The sequence below is a fragment of the Globicephala melas genome, chromosome 1 (assembly GCF_963455315.2).
Source record: "Globicephala melas chromosome 1, mGloMel1.2, whole genome shotgun sequence".
NCBI lineage: Eukaryota > Metazoa > Chordata > Mammalia > Artiodactyla > Delphinidae > Globicephala > Globicephala melas.
In genome coordinates, this window is record NC_083314.1 from 176896145 (window position 1) to 176917146 (window position 21002).

General features: G+C 47.1%; 1 protein-coding gene across 3 annotated transcripts in view; it reads right to left on the reverse strand.

The window, feature by feature from the left end:
• The window catches only part of KAZN (kazrin, periplakin interacting protein), a 1133578-nt gene that overhangs the window by 451368 nt on the left and 661208 nt on the right, over positions 1 to 21002 (reverse strand). For all 3 annotated transcript variants that reach the window (XM_060310886.2, XM_060310878.2, XM_060310907.2), the window contains exon 3: positions 13989 to 14232. In XM_060310886.2, coding sequence (XP_060166869.1) covers positions 13989 to 14232 — 244 coding nt within the window. The remainder of the gene's footprint in view (positions 1 to 13988; positions 14233 to 21002) is intronic.

Here is a 21002-nt window from a genome sequence, read left to right on the forward strand (position 1 = left end):
ATCGCTGAGAACCGCACTGCACAGGGCTGAACACATACGTCCAGGTAGGTGCATTCTGTAGCCGCAGCCCCAAGCTGTGGGCCACAGAGACTCTGGGTGGCCAGAGAGAGTGACCTAGAGGAAGTCCAAAATCCACATGTCTCCAATGTGCTGCCTGTGGACAGAATGAAGCATTTTTATTGCATGTATGTGCCATTATCTTTCAAATATATGTAAATGCAGAAGAAGCAGCCGCTTAAGAATGTTACTGAATTCAATGCATTCTTTTGCATTTATGTATTTCCCCAGAGAAATAGATAAAAAAATACAACTGCTAATATGTAAGGGACAGAATTCACTGAAAATCTCTCTCTCTCTTTATCTCTCTCTCTGTCTCTCTCTCTCCATCATTAAAAAGAATATATGTAAAAATATGGATGGCAGAACATTAAATCCACATGTAAACCAATGCTGGAATAGCCATCTTGGCTAAAGTTTAAACCATTGAAAACTGGCTCCTGGCTAATGTTAGAAGCGTGTGCATACTCACGAGGGAAGTGATCATTTTGTTGGTACTAGTTTGGGTACCTTATTATCTGTTTCATCTGAATACCACCTACTACCTCAGCCTGCCAGCCTTTGTGAGTTAAGCTTTTCAGTCCTTACCCTCCCTGTCCATTCTTGTTGCAGACATCTGTATGATTTCTCATATGACCATTTATGGATTCTGACCGTGACCTCAAATACAAGTCTAGGTACATGTGTGTTTAAAGGGCTGGAAAGCATACTCAGCAGGACATAAGAAGACGTCTGGCTCCTCCTAGGAGAAAGGCCTCTAAGCAACACAAAGATATCAGGAGAAAGACCTGGGATCTGGGGGGGATCCAATCTTGCCCGTCCAATCTTGCCTATGGGGGACAGAAATCAGCTGGAGAAATAAAGAGAATTTCATTCCAAGGTGGGAGAATTCGGAGTTCAAAAATATACTATGCTATTAATAATGAAGAGTTCTATCTATTGAATCCCAAAGTCCACCAAGCTTTGTGCCAGGCACACTATGTGTTATTCCATTAACCCAGGCAGTAATTTTCCCCCCAGGAAAAAACACTGGGCAATGTCTAAAGACTTTTTTGGTTGTCACGTTATAGGGGTGCTACGAGCATCTAGCGGTGTAGACCAGGGACGCTGCTAAACATTTTACAACGCACAAGTCAGCCCCCACGCAAAGAATTTTCTGGCCCAGAACGTCACCAGTGCTGAGGTTGAGAAACCCTGCACTAAACCATCCTAATCACTCTAGAGAGGAATTATCGGCCTCGTTATAGAGGAGGAAACAGAGCTGTAACGTCCCACAACCCAAGTCATATCGCCAGGATCTGGATCGGATCTGTTTCACTCCCTTTAACCCATGTATCTGCTATATTATCTTGAAGATGGAAATGACCTCCTCATTTCCTAAATAAGGAAATTGAGGCTCAGATGCCAAGTGTCCTGCTCTGTATCTCACTGCTACTGGCGATTCTTTGTCCCTTCACAGCTCGAGGTCCGTAATGATGACTAATCACAAACGACTTCACCTCAGACCACGAAGCTGCCAACAAATGTCTCTTTCTCTTGTCCATTAACCATTACACCCCTACTAATTAACTTCTTGTTTCTGCTCCTTTAACACTGTAATCTGGTGGTTTGATTGCTCCAATCTAATTCACTAGCTTAATCAATCATTATTCAGCTCCTTCTGTATGCTAAGCACTGTAAAGGTGCGGGATATAAATGAGTCGGAAGGCAAATGCAAGAGAACCGCAGGTTCAGGGCTTGGCAAACTATACTCCAAGAAATGCCTGTTTTTGTAAATAAAGTTTTATTGGAACACAACCACGCCCATTTATGTACCTATTGTCTACGGCTGCTTTCACATTACAGCAGCAGAGCTGAGGAATTATGACAGATATCCTACGGTCCCCAAAGCCTATAATATTTACTATCTGGCCCTTGGCAGAAAAAGTTTGCCAACTCCTACACCAGCTCCATCATTCAAGCCACAAGAGCAAGCACTGAAGTGAACTCCCAACTGAATCAAGAAGCACTTTCTTTCATCTCCACGTGCAGCTGTAGTATCTATTGTCAGTGGCGGGAATCCGAAGTGTTTAATGCTAATACAAATCTAAAACTCAAAAACACTGGGCAATGTCTAAAGACTTTTTTGGTTGTCACACTGTAGAGGTACTATAAGCAAACATTTTGATCCTAAAAATACCTTCTGCTCTTCTAGAGCCTATTATAAATAGATCTTCAAATGCATTTCAAATGTGTATTATTTCTATTTTGCTATCAGAGGTTTGGGAAGCCTTTAGCGACTGTCCCTCGTCACACTGAAATGAAACAGAGATGAGAGTCCCAGCCGATAGATTAGCTGCTTAGGTGTCAGTTAACTACAGTGGGTTGTCTGCTGCGCTGCAGAGGCCTCCGGGTTGATACTTCCTTTCCACTCTCCTTGGGTGCACAGCAAAAGACCCCATTCTGATTTTCCCTGAGTTTTCTGCCACACTGTTGGACTTCAGTCTGTGGATGAGATTCCACTGATCTGAGTTCAAGGTTTAGATGTGAGCTTGGAGCAGCAGGAGGTCCACCAACTATCTAGGCAGTTACAGCCACAGCAGCACTGAGAACACGTGCCTGCACAGCCAACAGTTTAGGTGGACAATTGAAACCAACATGTTTTGGACGGATGTTAACTCAAAGACTCTGATAAAAGAGATCCTAAAGGTTCCAAAGTGTCTCCCTGAAGGGACAGTGAAGAGAGAGAAATTAGGCAGATTTACTGATGGCTACATCCTGCCCCTGACACTCAGAGAGTACACACACATCCACGTGCTGAGACCATAGGTCCCCTCACGGACGTGCTTCCCATATTCAAAAATCCTAAACGACGATGGTGTCAGTGGAAAAACTTGTCCTCCATACGAAAGTCATTCCCAGATCCAATAAGACAATCAGGAAGTTCCCTGGGTGCAAACCTGCTCTGGTTGACAGGTCTCTAACTGCTTTTAGGGGAGGCCAGAAGAGGAGAAACGCTACGTTCAGGCATGAATGAGATGGGTCATTGAAAGAGAAGTCAAATGACTGAAAACCCCACGGAGAGGATGAAAGAATTCAGTGTAAAAAATAAGATTAAATCTGTAAAACTGGATGGTCCCTTTACCATGGGTAGACATTGGATATGGGAGCTCAGAGTATGAGAGCACAGTCTTGGGGTGACGGTGTCACCATCCAGGTCTTACAAGAGAGGGCGGCCCAAGCTCAAGAGGGCTTGGCCAAGGCAAGGTCAGATCTCACCCAATCATAAGTTCCAGGGCAGCCCTCTGCCACCATTGTGCAGTCACGGTGGGATCTTGCAGTGGGAGAAAGAGAGGAGAATTTGGTTCAATGACAAGCTCAACAATCTTGAACAAATCAATTTAAATCACTGTCCCTCAGTTTCCTTATTTGAGAAATAGATTGCTGTGTCTACTTCAATTCCATCCTATGGGCCAGTTGGTAGGATCCACAGAGACAATGCCTGTGCAAGTCTCTGTATACCACAAAGATCTGCAAAGATCTACAAAGATGTGGGTAGTGATATGCTCTAGTGTTTCCCTAGCGCCTCCTGGGTGCAAAGGAAAGAAGAGTGGATAAAAGCAGCAGAACCCTGGAAAAAGGATTCTGAGCATTGGCTTTTGCTAGATGGATGCTAGACCGACCATCCATCCATCCATCCATCCATCCATCCATCCATCCATCCATCCATCCTCATGGTCTAGCATGAGGATGCTAGACCAAGCTTTTGCTTTAGAGGCAAGGTGATAACACTGAAAGTGTTGAAGGGTGTGTTTTGAGTTATCCCACGGTGGAACCAACCCATGAATTGACCAGCTGAGTTTTAACAAGGTTCTATTCTATTGGTCCATGATATTGACCCACACCGTAGAAAATCTGGCCAGAAATAATGATCCTTCTCCAGAGGACTTCCATTAAGACTTGAACATGCCTCCTTGCAGGGCTGCCTGGTACCACGTCAAACTGTGAACAGAGCAATCCAAGCATGTCTGCTAGCTAACGGGCTAACGGTCTCTACAGAATGGCAGCCAGGCCTTGCCTTTCTGTTAACTCCCAAATCTAAAGCTGTGTCGAGAAATAGTCCCGGTTTTTTCTTGCTTCACATGGTAAACCTTGTAGGAACAGGAAAAGCAATCTACTTGATGAATGCATTAATTAAGATAATCAGTATGCATATAATCACAGGTCAGTTCTCCCCAGCCATCATTCATCAGGCTCTATGGTACCACAACTGCACTCTCCAGGGTCAGTATCTAAATTTCTAAATTTCATACCTTGCCATCGTCAGGAAATGGCGAGCACAGAATTCCAAATGGCAAGAATGAGGGGGAAAGGGTGACATAAATCCCTCTGTGTTCCAAGTTGCACTTACTGAATTAAAGACACCATCCTCAATGGTTTCAAAAAAATTCAAGTTAATCAAGGAAAATGAACTAATTCATTTGTTGCAGCTGACAAGAGGCGCCAGCCTTGGCCAGGAAGATAATATATATAAGGGGTGAGTTTATTTTGAAAGATGCAGAGCTATACCTGCATTGAAATTCATATCTTTTCTTGTTCTCTTTGGAGAAGAAAACCCAACTATTATTCAAGATCTAAACCCTATATCATGTACATCTTTCTCCTTAAGAAATGCACTTTGAGGGAGAAGGTCCAAGCCAGCAGCTATTCTCTGCAGTATCCAATCCCAGCCTACCCCCAAAGTTGCACTCTAATAATCTCTCATGGGCAGTTTAACCTTAGTAGAGAAATTAATGTATTTTCCCAGCATGCTTTTCTTACATATTGCCACTGTCATGTACATCTGTGAAGGCTTCTGTATTTGTCACTTCATCATCTATTTTCCCATTACACCTGTCTAGACCTTTATTATAAAATGTAATTATACTTCCATGTCAGTCACACCTACTAGCCTAAGAGCTCCAAGATAACTTGCTCCATATCTTATTAAATCTGCGGTCCCTGAACCTATGTGCCCAATCTCTCAAGCTAGATGGAGACAGAGAGAAGAAAGGAGGAAAGGAAGAAAAGAAAAAAGAAGGGGAGTGGGAGGGTTGGTCTGGAAGCAAAAAGACAAAGCCATCCTCCTGGCACGTCTTTGTGCTGCCTGGCACAATATCTCAATATTCTTTTTTTTTTTTTAATTTATATTTGGCCGTGTTGGGTCTTCGTTGCTGCATGCGGGCTTTCTCTAGTTGTGGCGAGCAGGGGCTACTCTTCATTGCAGTGTGCGGGCTTCTCATTGCGGTGGCTTCTCTTGTTGTGGAGCATGGGCTCTAGGCACACGAGCTTCAGTAGTTGCAGCACGTGGGCTCAGCAGTCGCAGCACGCGGGCCCTAGAGTGCACGGGCTTCAGTAGTTGTGGCACATGGGCTCAGTAGTTGCGGTGCGCAGGCTTAGTTGCTCTGCGGCATCTGGCATCTTCCTGGACCAGGGATTGAACCCGTGTCCCCTGCATTGGCAGGCAGATTCTTAACTACTGTGCCACTAGGGTAGTCCTCAATATTCTTGCTGTAGTGAAGCAGGCGGGCTCCAGGGTCAGGTGAACCTGTGTTCCAATCCAGCAGAAGACCACTGTCTAGATCTCGGAAAAGCAACTAAACCTTTCTAAGCCTCAGATTCTTCATTTGTAGAATGGAGGTGAGAACATTATCTAACTCGCTGTGATAGGAAGTCAGATGAGAAAATGTCATTAATCACACCCCACAGGGTCTGGGAAAGTCCAGAAAAAAAAAAAAAAAGCCTCAACAGATGCTGACTATTGCTATCACTATCCTCTTGGATCATCTTCAAAGTCTCTGCAGCTCCCCAGTTCTGATCCTGGAACATCCCTTTTCCTAAAAATGAGTCAACCCCCTGCTAAGAAGCTCTGGGGGCCACTGTCCCCTTTCCTTGAAACTTTCAGTCCTCTATGTGACTCCCTCCAGCTGAAGCCCAGCAGCGAGGCAGAGAGAAGGGAGATTCTCACATTTGAACACGGTTCAGCCACTGAACTGCCCTCTTACCTCTGGCCACACACCAATCCTTCCTGGCTACAGACTCTCCGGCAGTGACAAAGCATCTTTCGTACAGTGGAGCTCTGAGGATTTATGATGAATGACTTAGTGTCTGACATGCAAATCCTAACTATAATTGCCACAACGCCAGCTTTAGAACAAAAATGATTTCTTGGGCAGGAATGGGAAAAACTGCAAAGCTGTACAGCATCCTGGCTGGGAAAACAGGCAGTCTCTGGAGGCACATTTACTTGGGTTTATATCCTGGCTCTGCCACTTGCTAGCTTGGTGACCCTGGGCAAGTCACATAACCTTTCTGGGCCTCAATTTTCTCATCTGTAAGGTGGCAAACCCAGTACTCACCTGAGAAGGTAGTTAAAAGGATTAATTGAGATAATACAGGGAAGGGGTTGAGAACAGTGTTGACATATGGCAAATAAACACAATTAAAACCATCTACCATTAAACCAATGATCTTCATGTAAAACATGACAAGTCGACCGAATTCCGCACACTGTAATTTAAAAATCATGGATTTGTTCATTCATTCAGTCAGTCAACAACTATTTACTGGGCTCTTGCTATGTGCCAGGCACTGTTCTAGGTGCTGTGAATGGAGCAGAAAACAAACAGATGAAACTCTCTGCTCTCACAGAGCCGCCATCCTAAGACTCACAACTGGGGTCTCCTCTAATGCCCGGCATACAAAGTGGTTCTCAGCCAGGGATGATGTGGCCTCCCAATGGACATTTGGAAACATCTGGAGACATTTTTGGTTGTTACAACTGGGGTGTGGAAGGTTCTACTGGCATCTAGTGGGCAGAGGACAGGGACGCTGCTACACATCCTACAATGCACACGATGTCCACCCCCCAACAAAGAAGTATCCTGCAAATGACAACAGTGCCAAGACTGGGAAGTCCTAGTGTAAAGGAATCTGTGAGTAGTTATACGTCTTTTGTTGGGTGTGGTCTTGGGCCACTGGGGGCCACCGAGGCCACTGGGAGAGAACTCGGAAAGGGGGAAGATATGGGTAGGAGGGAGAATAATAGGACCACAGGATACCAGCTTTGCCTGGAATCATCCTTCCCAAGAGAGAATGCATTCAAAGTCTGAGAAGTAGGAGGCCCCAACGCCAGGATCAATATGGTTCTTTTCATCGGGGACAAGTGACCCTTGGGTTGCTAACCTTGTAAGCAGGACCCAATTCCCTCTTTGTCGGTTAACCTCACACTTAAGGGAGAGGGATTCCTGCTTCCATATGATTTCATATAAGGACCCAGAAATTACCATCAGTTTAGGAAAACATTAATTAAGAATGGAGATAAGCCTATAGCTCCGTCAACCTTCCTAATGAACAAACCGAAAGATACTTCTGATTCAGGAGACAATACAGGTTTAAAGAGCAGAGAGCCTCGGTGGGTTTGAATTCCTGGATCAGTCACTACCAGCCGAGTGACCCTGGGCATCAAAGTGAGATGAGTAAGGGCACGGAGCCAGAGTTTGGTCGCTAATGGCCCTCTGGCAAGTAATAGATCATTTTCGTGCCTCGGTTTTCTCATACGTAAAATGGGTACAATGGTACCTGCCTTATAAGTCATTACAAAAATTAAATGCATTAATTCAGAGAAGCACTTAGAACAGTACCTAGCTCCAAGCAAGACTATGTCAAAGCTTGCTGTCATCATCACCGTCGTTGTCATTACTATGTCATGGTAGACAGGTGACCTAACCTCTCTGGGTCCCAGTCAGTTTCCTCTTTTCAAAAATGGGCACAACAGTTGTCACTTCATTGGGCTCCAGATACATTTATGCATGTTAAGCACTCGGGAAGATACGTGACATGTTGGAAGTCCTTATTGCTATTATTTATTGAAAAGTTTGACAAAGCACTGACACTAGTTCTAATTTAGTCCTACATTACACTATTCACCTTCACTGAAAAGAAAATTACATGGTATCAGGATGGTTCCAGAACCCCCAAGAGGTGAGCTCCGAGAACCATAATGAAGTACCCAAGGTGAGTGTAAACTATCGGCTCCGGACCCACCTTCCTGTAGGGGGCACTTTGCTCTTAATGATTCACATTACTTCAAACGATCTGCAGAGCTGAGACAATATTGGGAATGGAAGGCCTTTCCATCCCCTTCAATCCGGCGCTTGCTCTGGTGGAAGAGAAGAGAAGGGGTAGGAGCTGGGCAGGTAGCCCCTCCTCCCATTTCTCTCCATCCTCCCAGCCTGACTGCCCATCACAGAAGGGGCAGAGGCCTCAGCGGGCACTTTGCTGGTAGACCTGCCTGTTACAAGCTCCATACGAACTTTCGTGCTAGGGTCTCAATATATTGGAGGGTGAAGGGGACAAGGGCTTTTTAGAAGTCTGACCCAAAGGTCCAGCAAGTCAACAAAGACACTAAAACAAGTTGAGAACCAATGATATCCCATCACACAGAAGCCACCTGCTCAAACAGTTGTCCTTGCCAAACTCACTGCAACTACATTCAGCTTCTTTCATGTTTCTAGCGGCTCAGGACTTCAAGGGGGAAGCAAGAATGCCCACAGAGCACAGCCTGGAGCCTGCCACCGAGATCTGAGGTTGCAGCAAACAAGCAAGAATGTTCTGGTCTCATCCAACCACATGGGAAAGAAGAAGAGATTCCTTCGCCTGGTCTCCCTCCAGCTTCTCCACAGTCAAGATGGGCCTGGCAGGGGACCTTGAGGATGGTGACATGAGCCAGTGGGACACTTACCCGCCCCGAATTGTCAGGTACAATCCGCGGCAATGGACGGTCACCCTCTTGGCTTCAGGGAAGCTGTCTTTTCCTAAAGGATTCTGCCTGAACCCTCTTTGCCTGCATTTCTGATCACTAGGACATTGCAATGACTGCTGTTGGTGGCATCCCTTGTCATCCCATGTGTTACCCTTGTCATCCCATGTGTTACTCACCCTAATATCCAGCCCAAACAGTATGGACTAATTTTCATTTACAAGCTCACTTAAAAACCCATTCCCTGGCCTCAGCAGGCAGAACGAGTTCCATTCTTGCCTGACGGACGGCAGGGGGTGAGAAGCCAAGCACTAACGCTCACACAAACCAATACTGGAAAAGGTCTGGAAAGAACTGAGAAATTCATGCTGATTTCACTTTCCTTAGCTATGTAACTCAGGAATAAATATAAATGAAATATGCAATGAATATGGCCGGGACCCAGGCTTGACCTTCTGGGCCCCATATGACTTGCATGGTGAGCAGGCAGTGTTTCAACGAGCACCCCCCACCCGCCAAGGCCATCTGCTAGAAGCTCACTGGCAGCCAGGAAGTCACAAATTATAAGCTACAGGATTCCTCAAAAGTGCCAGCAGTCTTGGGGAGTAGAGGGGGTAAAGGCATGGGGAGAACATGCCTTGTCTTATGCTGGGAGGATGTGTGACTAGGCTCCTATTATAAAAATCAGATTGGCTCAAACTTAGTATCAAAGAAGTTTTGAAAAACCTCAGTAAATCCTGAAATGCTGGAAGTGTGAAATTAACCAGAACCATAAACTTGACTTAAGGTCATTTTCCAAAGACAATGGAAAGACAGTAAATCACAGTCAATCAATAACTAATTTCAACCGGGCTGTGCTGATCTGTACCTATTCTCTTTGGGACCATGCATGGTGATTTTCAGGAAGAATTTTGAAGTCCCATCTCATGACAGCCTACCAGATTAGGAAAAGACAGACAAGTCTCTTTCAGTCCATTGATATGGCTGGAAAACCAAGCCATGGGTACTGGATGAGCTCTGTAACTTACAGGTGAGCTAACAAAAGGGCCCCCGAGATTCCACCACATTTTGTTCCATCCTCTCTGCCACGTGAAAATCCTCTTCTCAAAAAAGATAAACGTCTGCTTGGGAAAACAAGAGTATGTAGAGGCAGAACAAATTGGGAAGGGGATGCCAAAGGGGATCCCCAAAGGGGATGCTTTGATTTTGAAAAGCAACAGTGTCTAGCATCTCTGCAGAGGACTCACACATTCGATTCAGTCCCAAGGTAATTTATACTTCACCAAAGAGTTTCCAGTGTTACAGTAATGCTAGATAAGAGCCATCAGCCCTGAAGTAACAGCCTACTTTAATGCCTGGGGAGAAAAAAAATAAAACTTGCATCTATTTATGGAAATTTACAAAGGTGTAAGAAAATGACACTTTTCCCCATCTCCATCTAACAGATGCAGTAAACAGTAAGTCCTCAACACCCAAGAAAGATGCTATGAGCATTTCCACTTACGTAGGCATATAAATACAATTATTTCCTTAAAAAAACAAACCACAAAAATATTGGCAGTAGGTATACATCCTACTGGGCGTAGGTATTTTATGTTATATACAGTTAAACACCTATTTGAATTGGGTACATGGAACTTAATTGTTTTATTCTATGCATAGCAAAGCAACCAACTGAATCTAATATTAGCCCTTCATCAGATAAAACATTTTCAGAGAAACAAACTGCTATATTTTCCCCTCAAAGAATAGCAAGCATTTTAAACACATTTCCCAGAGATGTTACGCCGAGGAAAACAGCTTAGAAATGTGACTTTAAACAAATCCGTTCTCTGGCTACCAACAACAAGACAAATTGGAACAACTGCCTGGCTCTGTTCTCTCCAACGCTCCTTCTGTCCACCTGTCAAAGGCAGTTGTGACTCCACCAACCTAAGAGGCAGCTCTGGAGCCTTGAGATGCGCCACCCTGCGCGGATGCCCTGTGCTCCGCATGCCAGCATCCTCATTAGGGATTATCCGACTCACTTGAAGCAGGGAGAGAGGAGATGGGCTGGCTGCCAAGCGTTTCTTTCAACACAGATTCTGAAAGAAGATCCTGCAAAGTGCCGAAAGCCCAGATTTTCAGCAGTTCACTTTCTAGACTCTGTTACGTAGCAACCATGCCAGCTCACGGAGGGTACCAACCAAGTTAATATTTTGTTTAAATGACACACTCCATTAACTCTCTAGGAAAACCCAAGTTTTCTTCATCAACTTACCTACTGTCAGATAGCCTCACTGGAACAAGACATCCACTGGTGGATTGGTGAGCTTCTTTAATTTATTAACAAAAAAATTTTTAACAAAAAAATCTGAAAATGGATCTAACAGTTTCTCAGCAGGGAGAGCAAAAGGTGACCCTTCCCTGTAACCATTTGGGCTAATATTATTAAAAGGAAATTAGCAGGCACTTAATATGTACATAATGTCCTTTAGTTAAAAGATGACTTATACAGTTGTATTTTGAAAGATACTCATTTCATTCAAAACCTTGACTTGAAAAGTGATAACTCAATAACACTAAATGCTCATAGGGTTTGAGCCCATTGACTTGCACCAACACAGACAAAATAAAAACAGAAGACTCATTCGGAAGAATTAGGAACCCCCAGGAACCGAGCTTCTGTGAGCCTTCCTGGAGGCATATGACAAAGAAGCGTGAGAAGCCAATGAACCACACTTTGAAATTAACTTGAGAGCCCGGTGCTTCCCTTCAGGAATACGAAAGCACTAGCAAAAGAAACTACCAGACCACCTCTGCAGAAGGTTTCGCTTCCAGCAGAATGCTGCCACATGTCTTGAGAACACAAAACAAAACAAAACAAAACAAAAACAAAACCCAAAACACTCACAGAGGCTAAATAATGTAAAAAGTACTGTATTGAGGAACTGTTGCCATAGATAAGGAAACGATGCCCACTGGATTTACATGGGGGTCTTGTTTTCTTTTCAACCATCACATCAGTTTAAATTGACATCAATTTAGAGGGATACGTGGCCAACCATTAAGCTGAGTTAAAATCTTCAACATTTTATTTTCTGATTATAAAATCATTAAACTCCCCCTAGTAAAGGTTTTGAAAAATACCAATGGTACACAGAGGAAAAATCAAAACCATCCTTCATCCAACCACCCACAGACAGCCCCTGGCCTGGGCAGGCATGTTTCTAAGAATACGAGGAAGCTGCTGGTTTTGTGTGTTTTTAGGGATATGAAGAAATCCAAAAGCCATTTTTCCATTTCCACAGCCTTGTGCATTTTTGTAGGAAAAAACAAAAAGGAAACAGTCCCCTCTTGCTCCACTACAACAATTTAACCGTCAGCCAAGTATCACAATTTCCAAGTTGAATGTGTAGATCGTTGCGGCACCGACCCCTCCTTAGCATGCTCAGACTGCAGCTAGACCCAGGACTCAGATAAAAGCCACTTAACTTTTCCTCCGCTGAGAAAGAGGCGGATGGTGGGAAATGAACTAGCATTGTTCAGTCCCCCATACCATGACTTTTGATTCTCAGCAAAATGCCAGTTTTGCGCTATTTCTTTAAGGTTGAAAAAGTCCCTGCCTATGAAAAGTAAAGCATGACCATGCAGTCTAACTTCCCTTTTTTGCCCGGGTGCCAGCAGAGAGCATCTTCCACACACAATGACATAACAAGGGATAAATGATAGAATAACCAGATACCCACCTTGAAAACTGTGCAGCAAGCCCCAGGCTCACAACACCTTCCCACCATAACGTCATGCTACTTTGGTACCAAATTACTGCCCCAAGACTCTTGACGGACTCCTGAAGTACCAAGTTAAGATCTGACTTGGAATTGAACATACACTGCTAATGTTCAGGCTTAACATCTCACAGCAAAAAAAAACAAGCACACCTACCCCAGCAAGGTAAAGAGGAAACAGAAGCTGATGGAGAGAAGGCATTAATATGAAAACAGACTCTCTCTCTCTCAACACTTAGGAGAAGCCTTTGAAATAATAACAGAACTAGAAAATATTTCTAAGCCACTGAGCCTTTGGTACCTCATACTTCATCAAGTGACATATTTACACAAGTGGTCCTCCTGGACTGGATATTTCTTCTGTCATATTCTGGATTTCAGCTGTTTAGCTTACAATCAAATGACATTAATAACCGGTGACAACGTTTCTTAAAGGGCAATTAGGCAAAAAAAGAAAAGACATCCTGAAAATCCAGCCTACCCTTTTACTTTTTAATTCACAGAAACCAAACAGTATTTTTTTTCTTTTTTTTCAGGGGATGCTTCCTCCACCTTTAACCCATGCATGAGGGTTTCAGAGCTTCATCACTGCCAATGTCAACATAGACTGTCCTTATTTTCCCCTCCTCCTAACTGCAAAGAGTCCCTTCAAGCGGCGGCTACCTGGAAATCCACCATCTAAGCCTTCATTTCGCCAGGAGCCCATCACTCAGCCTTTGAGGTCTAAGATTTCCCCCCCTGGAAAGTGCTCACAGTGTTTATATTTGCTGGAAATTTAAACTCCCTGCTGAGCACAGCATCTACTGTTGCATCGATATATTCCACTGCCTGCGCGATCTCAAATGGGGAGAAAATAAAGTCCAGATGCAATCGAGACAAGGGATTTGGCATCCGTGGAGAAAAGTGCAAACCAGTCCAATCCTCTACCCCAAGCGCGGCAGCAGAGTCTGGAGCTCCCTCTCCGGGAGTCATTCCAAAGGAAGGAGCCTCCGGAACTGGGGGGAGCTGTGGCATTCACCCCTGCCGCGGGTGAGGGCAAAGGCCCGGGCATGAAAAGTTTGCCCAAGGAGCTGGGGGCTGTGTGCCATCTGAAGGGCACTTTCTGCTACCGGTAGGGACGCGCCGGCTGAGCCTCGCTCGCGCTGGCCAGGACAGGCGTGACCGTGTGAACCCGGGCGCAGCGTGCACCCGGGTTTTCGTTAATGACAGCAGCCTGCAACTCCCAACAGGGGAGCAGCGCCGGCCACCGCCGGGCGGAAAGGGTTACAAGCCACAATGCAAGGCGGTTTCGCCGCGGCCGTGGGGGCACCGAGTCCCCGGCCCCCTCCGGGTCCGGGTCCTGCTCTCTCGCCTCTCCTCCGCCCCGGCCGCCGTACGATCCCTACCTTGCGCGCTGTGCTGGTGGTTCTCCATGTTCGCCGCAGCCGAGTCCGCCGCCGCCGAGGCGCTGGCCGCTGCTCCCGGGCCCGGGCCGGGGCCGCCGCCGCCGCCGCTCAGTTCCGCCAGTCTCCGGTTGGTGGCCGTGAGTTCGGCTCGCAGGTTGGTCATCTCCTGGCTGGCCGACTGGACCGCCCCATCGATGCGGAGCGCGAGCTGCTTATTGTCTTCCATCATGCTCAGGATTTTGGCCTGGGGGCGACAGAGGTGACAAAGAGCTGCATGATGCGCCGGGGGCGCGCGGCCGGGCACCCCCGGCTCTACCTGTTGGGTCCCCCGCGGCCCGGCTCCCCCGAGCCCCGACCCCTAGGCACCGGCAGCGCCGGCTCCTCCGGCGCAGGAATGACAGCGGCGCCTCCAGCCGGATCCGCGGCGGTAGCCAGGCGGCGGGGGGGGGGGGGGGGGGCGCGGGGGGGAGGAGAAAGAGGAGGAGCAGCGACCGCCTAGACCCCGGCGCCGAGCGCGGCTCGGAGACGGACACCGCGCGCCGCCCGCACTCTTTCCGTGGAGCCTACCATTCGCCGCGCGCTCGGGAGGGGGCCCGGGCCGGGGGCGGGGCCGCTGCCTCGGCCTCCCGCGCCCCCGACTTCGGGGACACACCCCCCGGGGGGCGAGGGCGGCGGCCAGCGGCCCGCCGTGGGCCGAGGTGGCGCCCCTGGCTAGGGGTGGGGGGCGCCAGCTTCAAGGCCAGACCTCGGTCCCCTCCTTGGAGCCGTGGGGCGGCCCCCGCCCTGGCGAACTCGCTCCTAGCGCGGCGCAGGGGCTGGGGAGGCGGTGGGTGCTTGGGAGAGAGGGGTGCTCGGAAGAGGGGCCCGGGAGGGGAACGGGGATGGAGCTTCGGGGGAGGGAGCCGCACGGCCGAGCTACGAAGTGGAGTTCCTGCTTTGCTGGTTCCTTAAAAGGTGGGTGGGAATTGTTCAGCAGGAAGCTGGGCTATCTCACTGTCCACCTCCACCCCCACCTCCGCCGCCCCAACCTGCGCTGTCCCCCCTTCTCCGAAGGAGCACCCTGTCCTTCCCCGGGGTGGATCAGTGGCGCTCTGGCCTCCCCACCGCCCTGAACCAGTGTGTGCCTCTAAGGTGGTCCTAAGCTTCTTAGCTGGGCTAAATATTGGGGGGCAAACCAGGAGGGAAGACTGGAAGGCGTCAGTGGGGCTTCCCTCTTCCTCCTCTTACTGGGAGCAGGAGTGTTGAGGCCCCGCTGCCTCAGTTTACCTGCTCCTTCTTCCTGGGAGAACAGAGGTAACCTTAAAGTTGATACACCCAGCAAGGGCCTCTTTCTCCCGGAGCACAGGCTTTGCATTTTTCACTGGGGCCCTGGATTCCAGCCACCAGACCTTGTTACCATAGCAAGCTTCATTCCATGCAAATAGGACCATTTAAAACAGTCAGTGTAACCCGGCACAACTGAACAAGCGTGCACCACCATTCCAGCTGGGTCAACCTCAGGAGGGCAGCTCAGAGCCAACTGCAGAAGCTGATGATGGTCTCTGGCAGGCACAGAGGTTGCTCACCCTCCAGATTCAACAGCATTTGTTGGAAGCCTACTGTGTGCAAAGTGCTTAGGATGCATTATCATCTCTTTGGAGTAAGGGTTATTATTCCCCATTTAGAGGCGAGGAAACAGCCTCCGGGCAGGGTTAAGCAGTTTACCCAAGGGGCCTGCAGAAATCAGGTGAAACCAGGACTGGAAGTAGCAGTCATCTGATTCCAAGTTAGTCCCACTGCGCCTTGGATGCTAAATTTTTGTTTTCCTTTTATATGTAACCATAAAAACACTCTTGCTCTGTCCCCCTGTGAGCGCTAACAAGCTTTTGTAAGAGAGAAGGACAGTGTTAGATAGTGGAGCCTGTGGCAGCAGACTTAATTGTTCACTTGTCCACTCTACTCAGCTAACTGGCCAGCTGGGTCTCGAACCCCTGACCTTAGTCCCATAAGCAAAAGTTCTGAGTCACTGGGCCAACCAAGGCACTTAGACAGGTTGGTAGTTTCGTAAACCAGGATTTAGTTCTTTGAAGTCTTTCAGTTTTGTTATGGAGGAACCATCAAAAGTAGAACTTTGTGGGTCTTCAAGGGAGGGGTGTGATGTTCAGCCACTGTGGAAAGCAGTTTGCTGGTTCCTCAAACAGTTAAAGATAGAATTACCCATATGATCCAGCAATTCCACTCCTGGGTATATACCCCAAAGAGGTGAAAACAGATATTCAAACAAAAATTTGTACACACATGTTCACAGAAGCATTATTCATAACAGCCAGAGGTGAAACAACCCAAATGTTCGTCAACAAATGAATGATTAAACAAATTGTGGTATATCCATACAGGGAACGTTACTGAGCCATGAAAAAGGATAAGGTATTGACAAGCGCTACAATGTGGATAAACCTCTAAAACATTACGCTAAGTGAAGGAAGCCAGACACAGAAGGTCACATATTATATGATTCCATTTATATGAAATACCCAGAATAGTAAATCTATGGAGACAAAGCAGATTTGTGGTTACCAGGAGTTGGGGGGAGGGGAGAATGGGGAAGAACTACTTAACAGGGACTGAGTTTTACTTTGGGGTGATGAAAATGGTTTGGAAATAAAGAGAGGTTGTGGTTGCACAACATTGTGAATGGACTAAATGCCATCTAATTATTCCCTTTGAAAAGGTTAATTGTACGTTACATAAATTTCACCTCAATAAAAAAAAGTATGTTAGCAAGTACCAGAAAAAGAGGAAAAGGGCTGTCCTGGAAACAAACCTTCTGAGAAAACAGTTAAGAGCAGCTCTATTTGAAGAGCTGTGTGCGTGCTCGTGTGTGTGTGTGTGTGTGTGTGTGTGCGCGCGCGTGCACGCGTGCGCGCACTCACACCTCTGTAGAGCACTCATCGGTAGGCACAGTAATTGATCTGTTTACGTGTCTCTTTCCCACTTCACTGAGAGCTCTGCGTGGGAGGAGGGTGGTCATTTTTTAGTGTTATTTCTCTTTGCATCCTTGCCACCTAACCCCCATAGGACGCGCTCTGCAAATGTGTGAGTAGTTTGTACGGTAAACAAAATGACCAAGTGTTACCCATTTTCCTCTTCAGTGAGATTATTCCCACACACCAGCATCTTCAAATCAAGTCAAAACAAAACAAGCCAAACCCGAAAATCTAACCAGGAGGAAAGAAAGCAAAGACACCCATTCCTTGGGCCCCTTTTCATCTCTCTCTGCCCTTCTCTTCCCCAACTGTGCTTCTGAGCTTTCAAGAAACTCTCCTTAGAAACTCCTGGGGTGCTTCCTAGGATTTTAAAGAATTTTATTTTTTGAGATTTTTTTTTTCTAAAATGAAAAAAGGGGCTTTTCCCAGCTGTGTCTCCTTACGTTCACTCACATGCAAAAGGATCAGATCTCAGACGTAAAGCCTGAGATTAATTACCCTCTAGAATCCACTTGATTTAAAGTGAAAAGTTTACTTAATCTACCTTTCCTTCCCCCTCCCCCAACTTCCACCAGCACTTCTACCTAGGTGATGTCAGGTAACAAAATAGTCACAGAATCTGTGTCCTTTCCCACTTGCCAATCTGTAGGGCTAATATGCATTTACAGTTCATTTCTTGGGGGACACATATAAACTGTCGGCTGACGGGCTCTCAGAGCTGTCATCCATAGCTCTCTCTGGGGTTCGCAACTATGAGAATTCAACAGTACTGTGCGTTCTGGTTCAAGATTCTCCCTTCTGCGTGTTCCTAAAGGAGCCCCTCCCTCCCATTGCAGCAAACTGATGTTAAGAACCAAGCCAGAAAATGTGCTCACTTCATAGGGACCTGCTGCTGTTCTCCCAGTGTCACCGGTTGCTGTCTCTCGCCATCAGCAAAACCCCATCCGAGGCTCAGGCAGTGCACTGGCCCTTATGCGGTCACCAGCCTCCGTCAGTACGTGCTGAATGTCTGATCTTTCTGAGCAGAATGAGTAAACTATGCCGTGTATATTGGGTGTCTGTCAAAGCTCGCCAGGGCGTTTTGGAAAGTCTGTAAAGCCATCCCAGCTCAGAGAAAGAAAATTCCTGATAAGGACAAAGGCAGAGAGCCTAACTCATTGCTGACCCAAGTGTCATACCCACCTCCCCTCTTCCATGAATAGAGTGACTTTATAATGTGATGTCTAAACTGGGACACTTTAGAGAGTGAAAGAGGGTGCTATGAGTAATGAAGCTGGGACAAGTGGCATAAACTGGAAGGGTCCCGGGAAACCCAGTACATATATGGTTGCCCCACCCTACAACCAAATGATGCTATTTGGTCCTAGAAGGCAAGTTTGGGATCCTTTACTCCAGCAACCTCATTGTTTACTGAAGGAGCAACAGAGACTTTGGTTCTCCAAAGAGCTGGTGGTTGACTGCACAACTTCATCTCCCCATCCCCCATAACTTCATATCCACGAAGATTCTTGCTTCTGTCATTAAAACCCTTCTCATCCTAGGTCTCCCCAGGAATTCTCGCCACATATTACTTAACAAAGTACTTTCACATCTCTCTCCTTATCTTCTCTTTGCAACAAATCCATCAGGTAGAGGCGGTACCTGGAATCTGCCTTTGGCAGATGAATACACTGATTTTTAAAGGGTTTGTCCTAATATCACGAAACTGGACTAAAAGGTCCTTGAGACAAGCCCCATGTCGGCATGTCCTTCCTCCTCTTAGCCTCTAGGACTCAATACAAATTTGTCAAGTGGATGAGCTGGGACCAGGCCTAGGGTATCCCCACATGTGGCCTCCTTTTCTCTCTGCGTCAATCAGGCATCTGGTTTCTGTCCGGCTCAGGGACTGGAGGCAGCGTTCAAATGCTTCTCCTTGCAAAGTTAAGTTCCTACATGGGACCTGGTGGCACAGGGGAGGTCTGAAGGAGAAGCCCAGGAGTCAGCGTCCTGAGAAACCTTGGTGCTTCTTTGGGTCGGCATGTGGCTGCCCATAGGAGCCAGGAAGAAATGTGGTCCTGCCTCTTTCACTTCCTGCAATCAGTATCCCTTACCGGGCTCTATGAGGCACACCTCTGGACAGCAGGCTGGTGTCAGTGTTTCTTAAAGTGAGGCTGAAAGTCCCTTGATGTGGAGTCCCCAGAAGATGCTCATTAAAATGTAGACCCTGAGCCCTAATCCTGACCAACCAGAATCTCTGGGGGAGGTTCTGGGGATCTGCATTTGCCGCAAGGTTCTCAGGAGCATGTGGGGCGCAGTGAAGTTTGAGACTCACTGCTCTAGGCACCCAGGGCAGGTGCTCATAAATCTCGTGCACACGTGTCAAATACATAAATTCCAGGAACCTCTGAGCCCCAGGAATGGCTGCAACGGCTCCCTGCTCTTTCTCTTCTCCATGCTGTCCATCCCGTGTCTTCCCAGCCCCCTCCACCCGAGAGTCCCCAGGGGATCCCCCTCTCTCTCTGCAGATGGGTGCTCTGTTTATTCAAATTGTCACATGCGAATCCCGGCCAATCTAGGAGATGTATCTTTTGTACATTTACATGGTTTACTTTGGCTGAGTGGGTTTTAACATGTGCTCTGGGGAAAAGGGCAAAGCATCTCTCAGGCAGAGGCAATCAGGTCTTGGGCTCCGGGTGAGAAGACCAGGAGAAGGGCAGAGTCAAGGACATAGAGGAGACTGTGCAGGTGGTGAACCTACCAGCTAAGCCATATTCCCTTCCCAGCAGTGCCCACCCACCTACCTCCGTGAGTCACCCTCAGAACCACGCTTATGAAATGAAGGGATACAGAGAAAAAGAAACCAGGAGGGAAAACAGGGCAGAGGGTTGTGGGGCTCAGGGAAACAGCCCGCAGGTTTAAGATGGGGATGTATGTGTACAGCTGTCAATTATAGAGGGGGGTGTGTGTATACATATAGGTATATATGTATACTATACACACACACGCACACACACACTTCAGTGTGCACACCGAGCACAGTTACTAGTGTGAAGCCTGCCATTCTCCTCTTGACTTCCCAAGCAATTTCTCATCTAAAAGTTGGGAAGTTGGTCAGGTGCATCCCTTCTCTGCATGTATTTAACCAACCAGGTCACTTCTGCATATTTTCCATTTGCAAACAGTTCTTGAATAATCACTTATAATTCAGAAGCTCCTACGTATGAAATAGATAAATATTAACTATACACAGTAACCATAGACAAACACATAAGCATAGATACTTATACCATCTATTTTTTGATAGACGTGCACTTCCCCCCACCCCCACCCTTGAAGGTTCCTTGGTTTTCTGTTGTGTTTCTTATGTGGCGTGGTGCGGGGCTTACAAAAGAATGTGCCTGATGGTCCGGTCTCCTGGCTCTTGGCTCTGTCATAGTGGACAAATAGTAACAGCCAAGCAAAATACAAAACCCTGAGACAAACATGTCCACCTGTAGAGAATCACCACTACACCCTAAAGAACTGGTCCAACCCCTAGGTATCTTGCAGGACCTCCTGCCCTCTCATGTCTTGGCTACCTCCATGCGTTGGGGATTTTATTTCCCAGCAGCCCAGAGTGGTCTCTGGAAGGTGCCCTCAAAGGGCTAAAGAGGATAGACTCAAGTCTTCCGGCCATTCAGCCTTCAGCTCTAATTCCTTGTCTCAGCGAATCACCCTCGCTACAGCCCAATGGCCAGGCTACGTTAGCTGACGTCAACAGTGATCTTACCCTTCCCTGAGGGCCACAGTAGCTTCAACTCCATCGGCTCTGGAGTTAGTCAGATAAGCGTTCAAGAACGAGCCTTGCCACTCACTAGCTCTGTGACACTGGATGAGTTACTTAACTTCGAGACTCAATTTCCTCATTAGTAGAATGGGATAATACTGGGATAAGATAGGATACGTCTATCTACTTCATAGACTTGTTGAGGAATTAAAGGAGGCAATGCATGGGAAGCAATGGGCGGTGCCTGGTGTCCGGAAAGAACTCCACAGGCGTTGTCAATGATGCAGACACAGATGGTGGAGA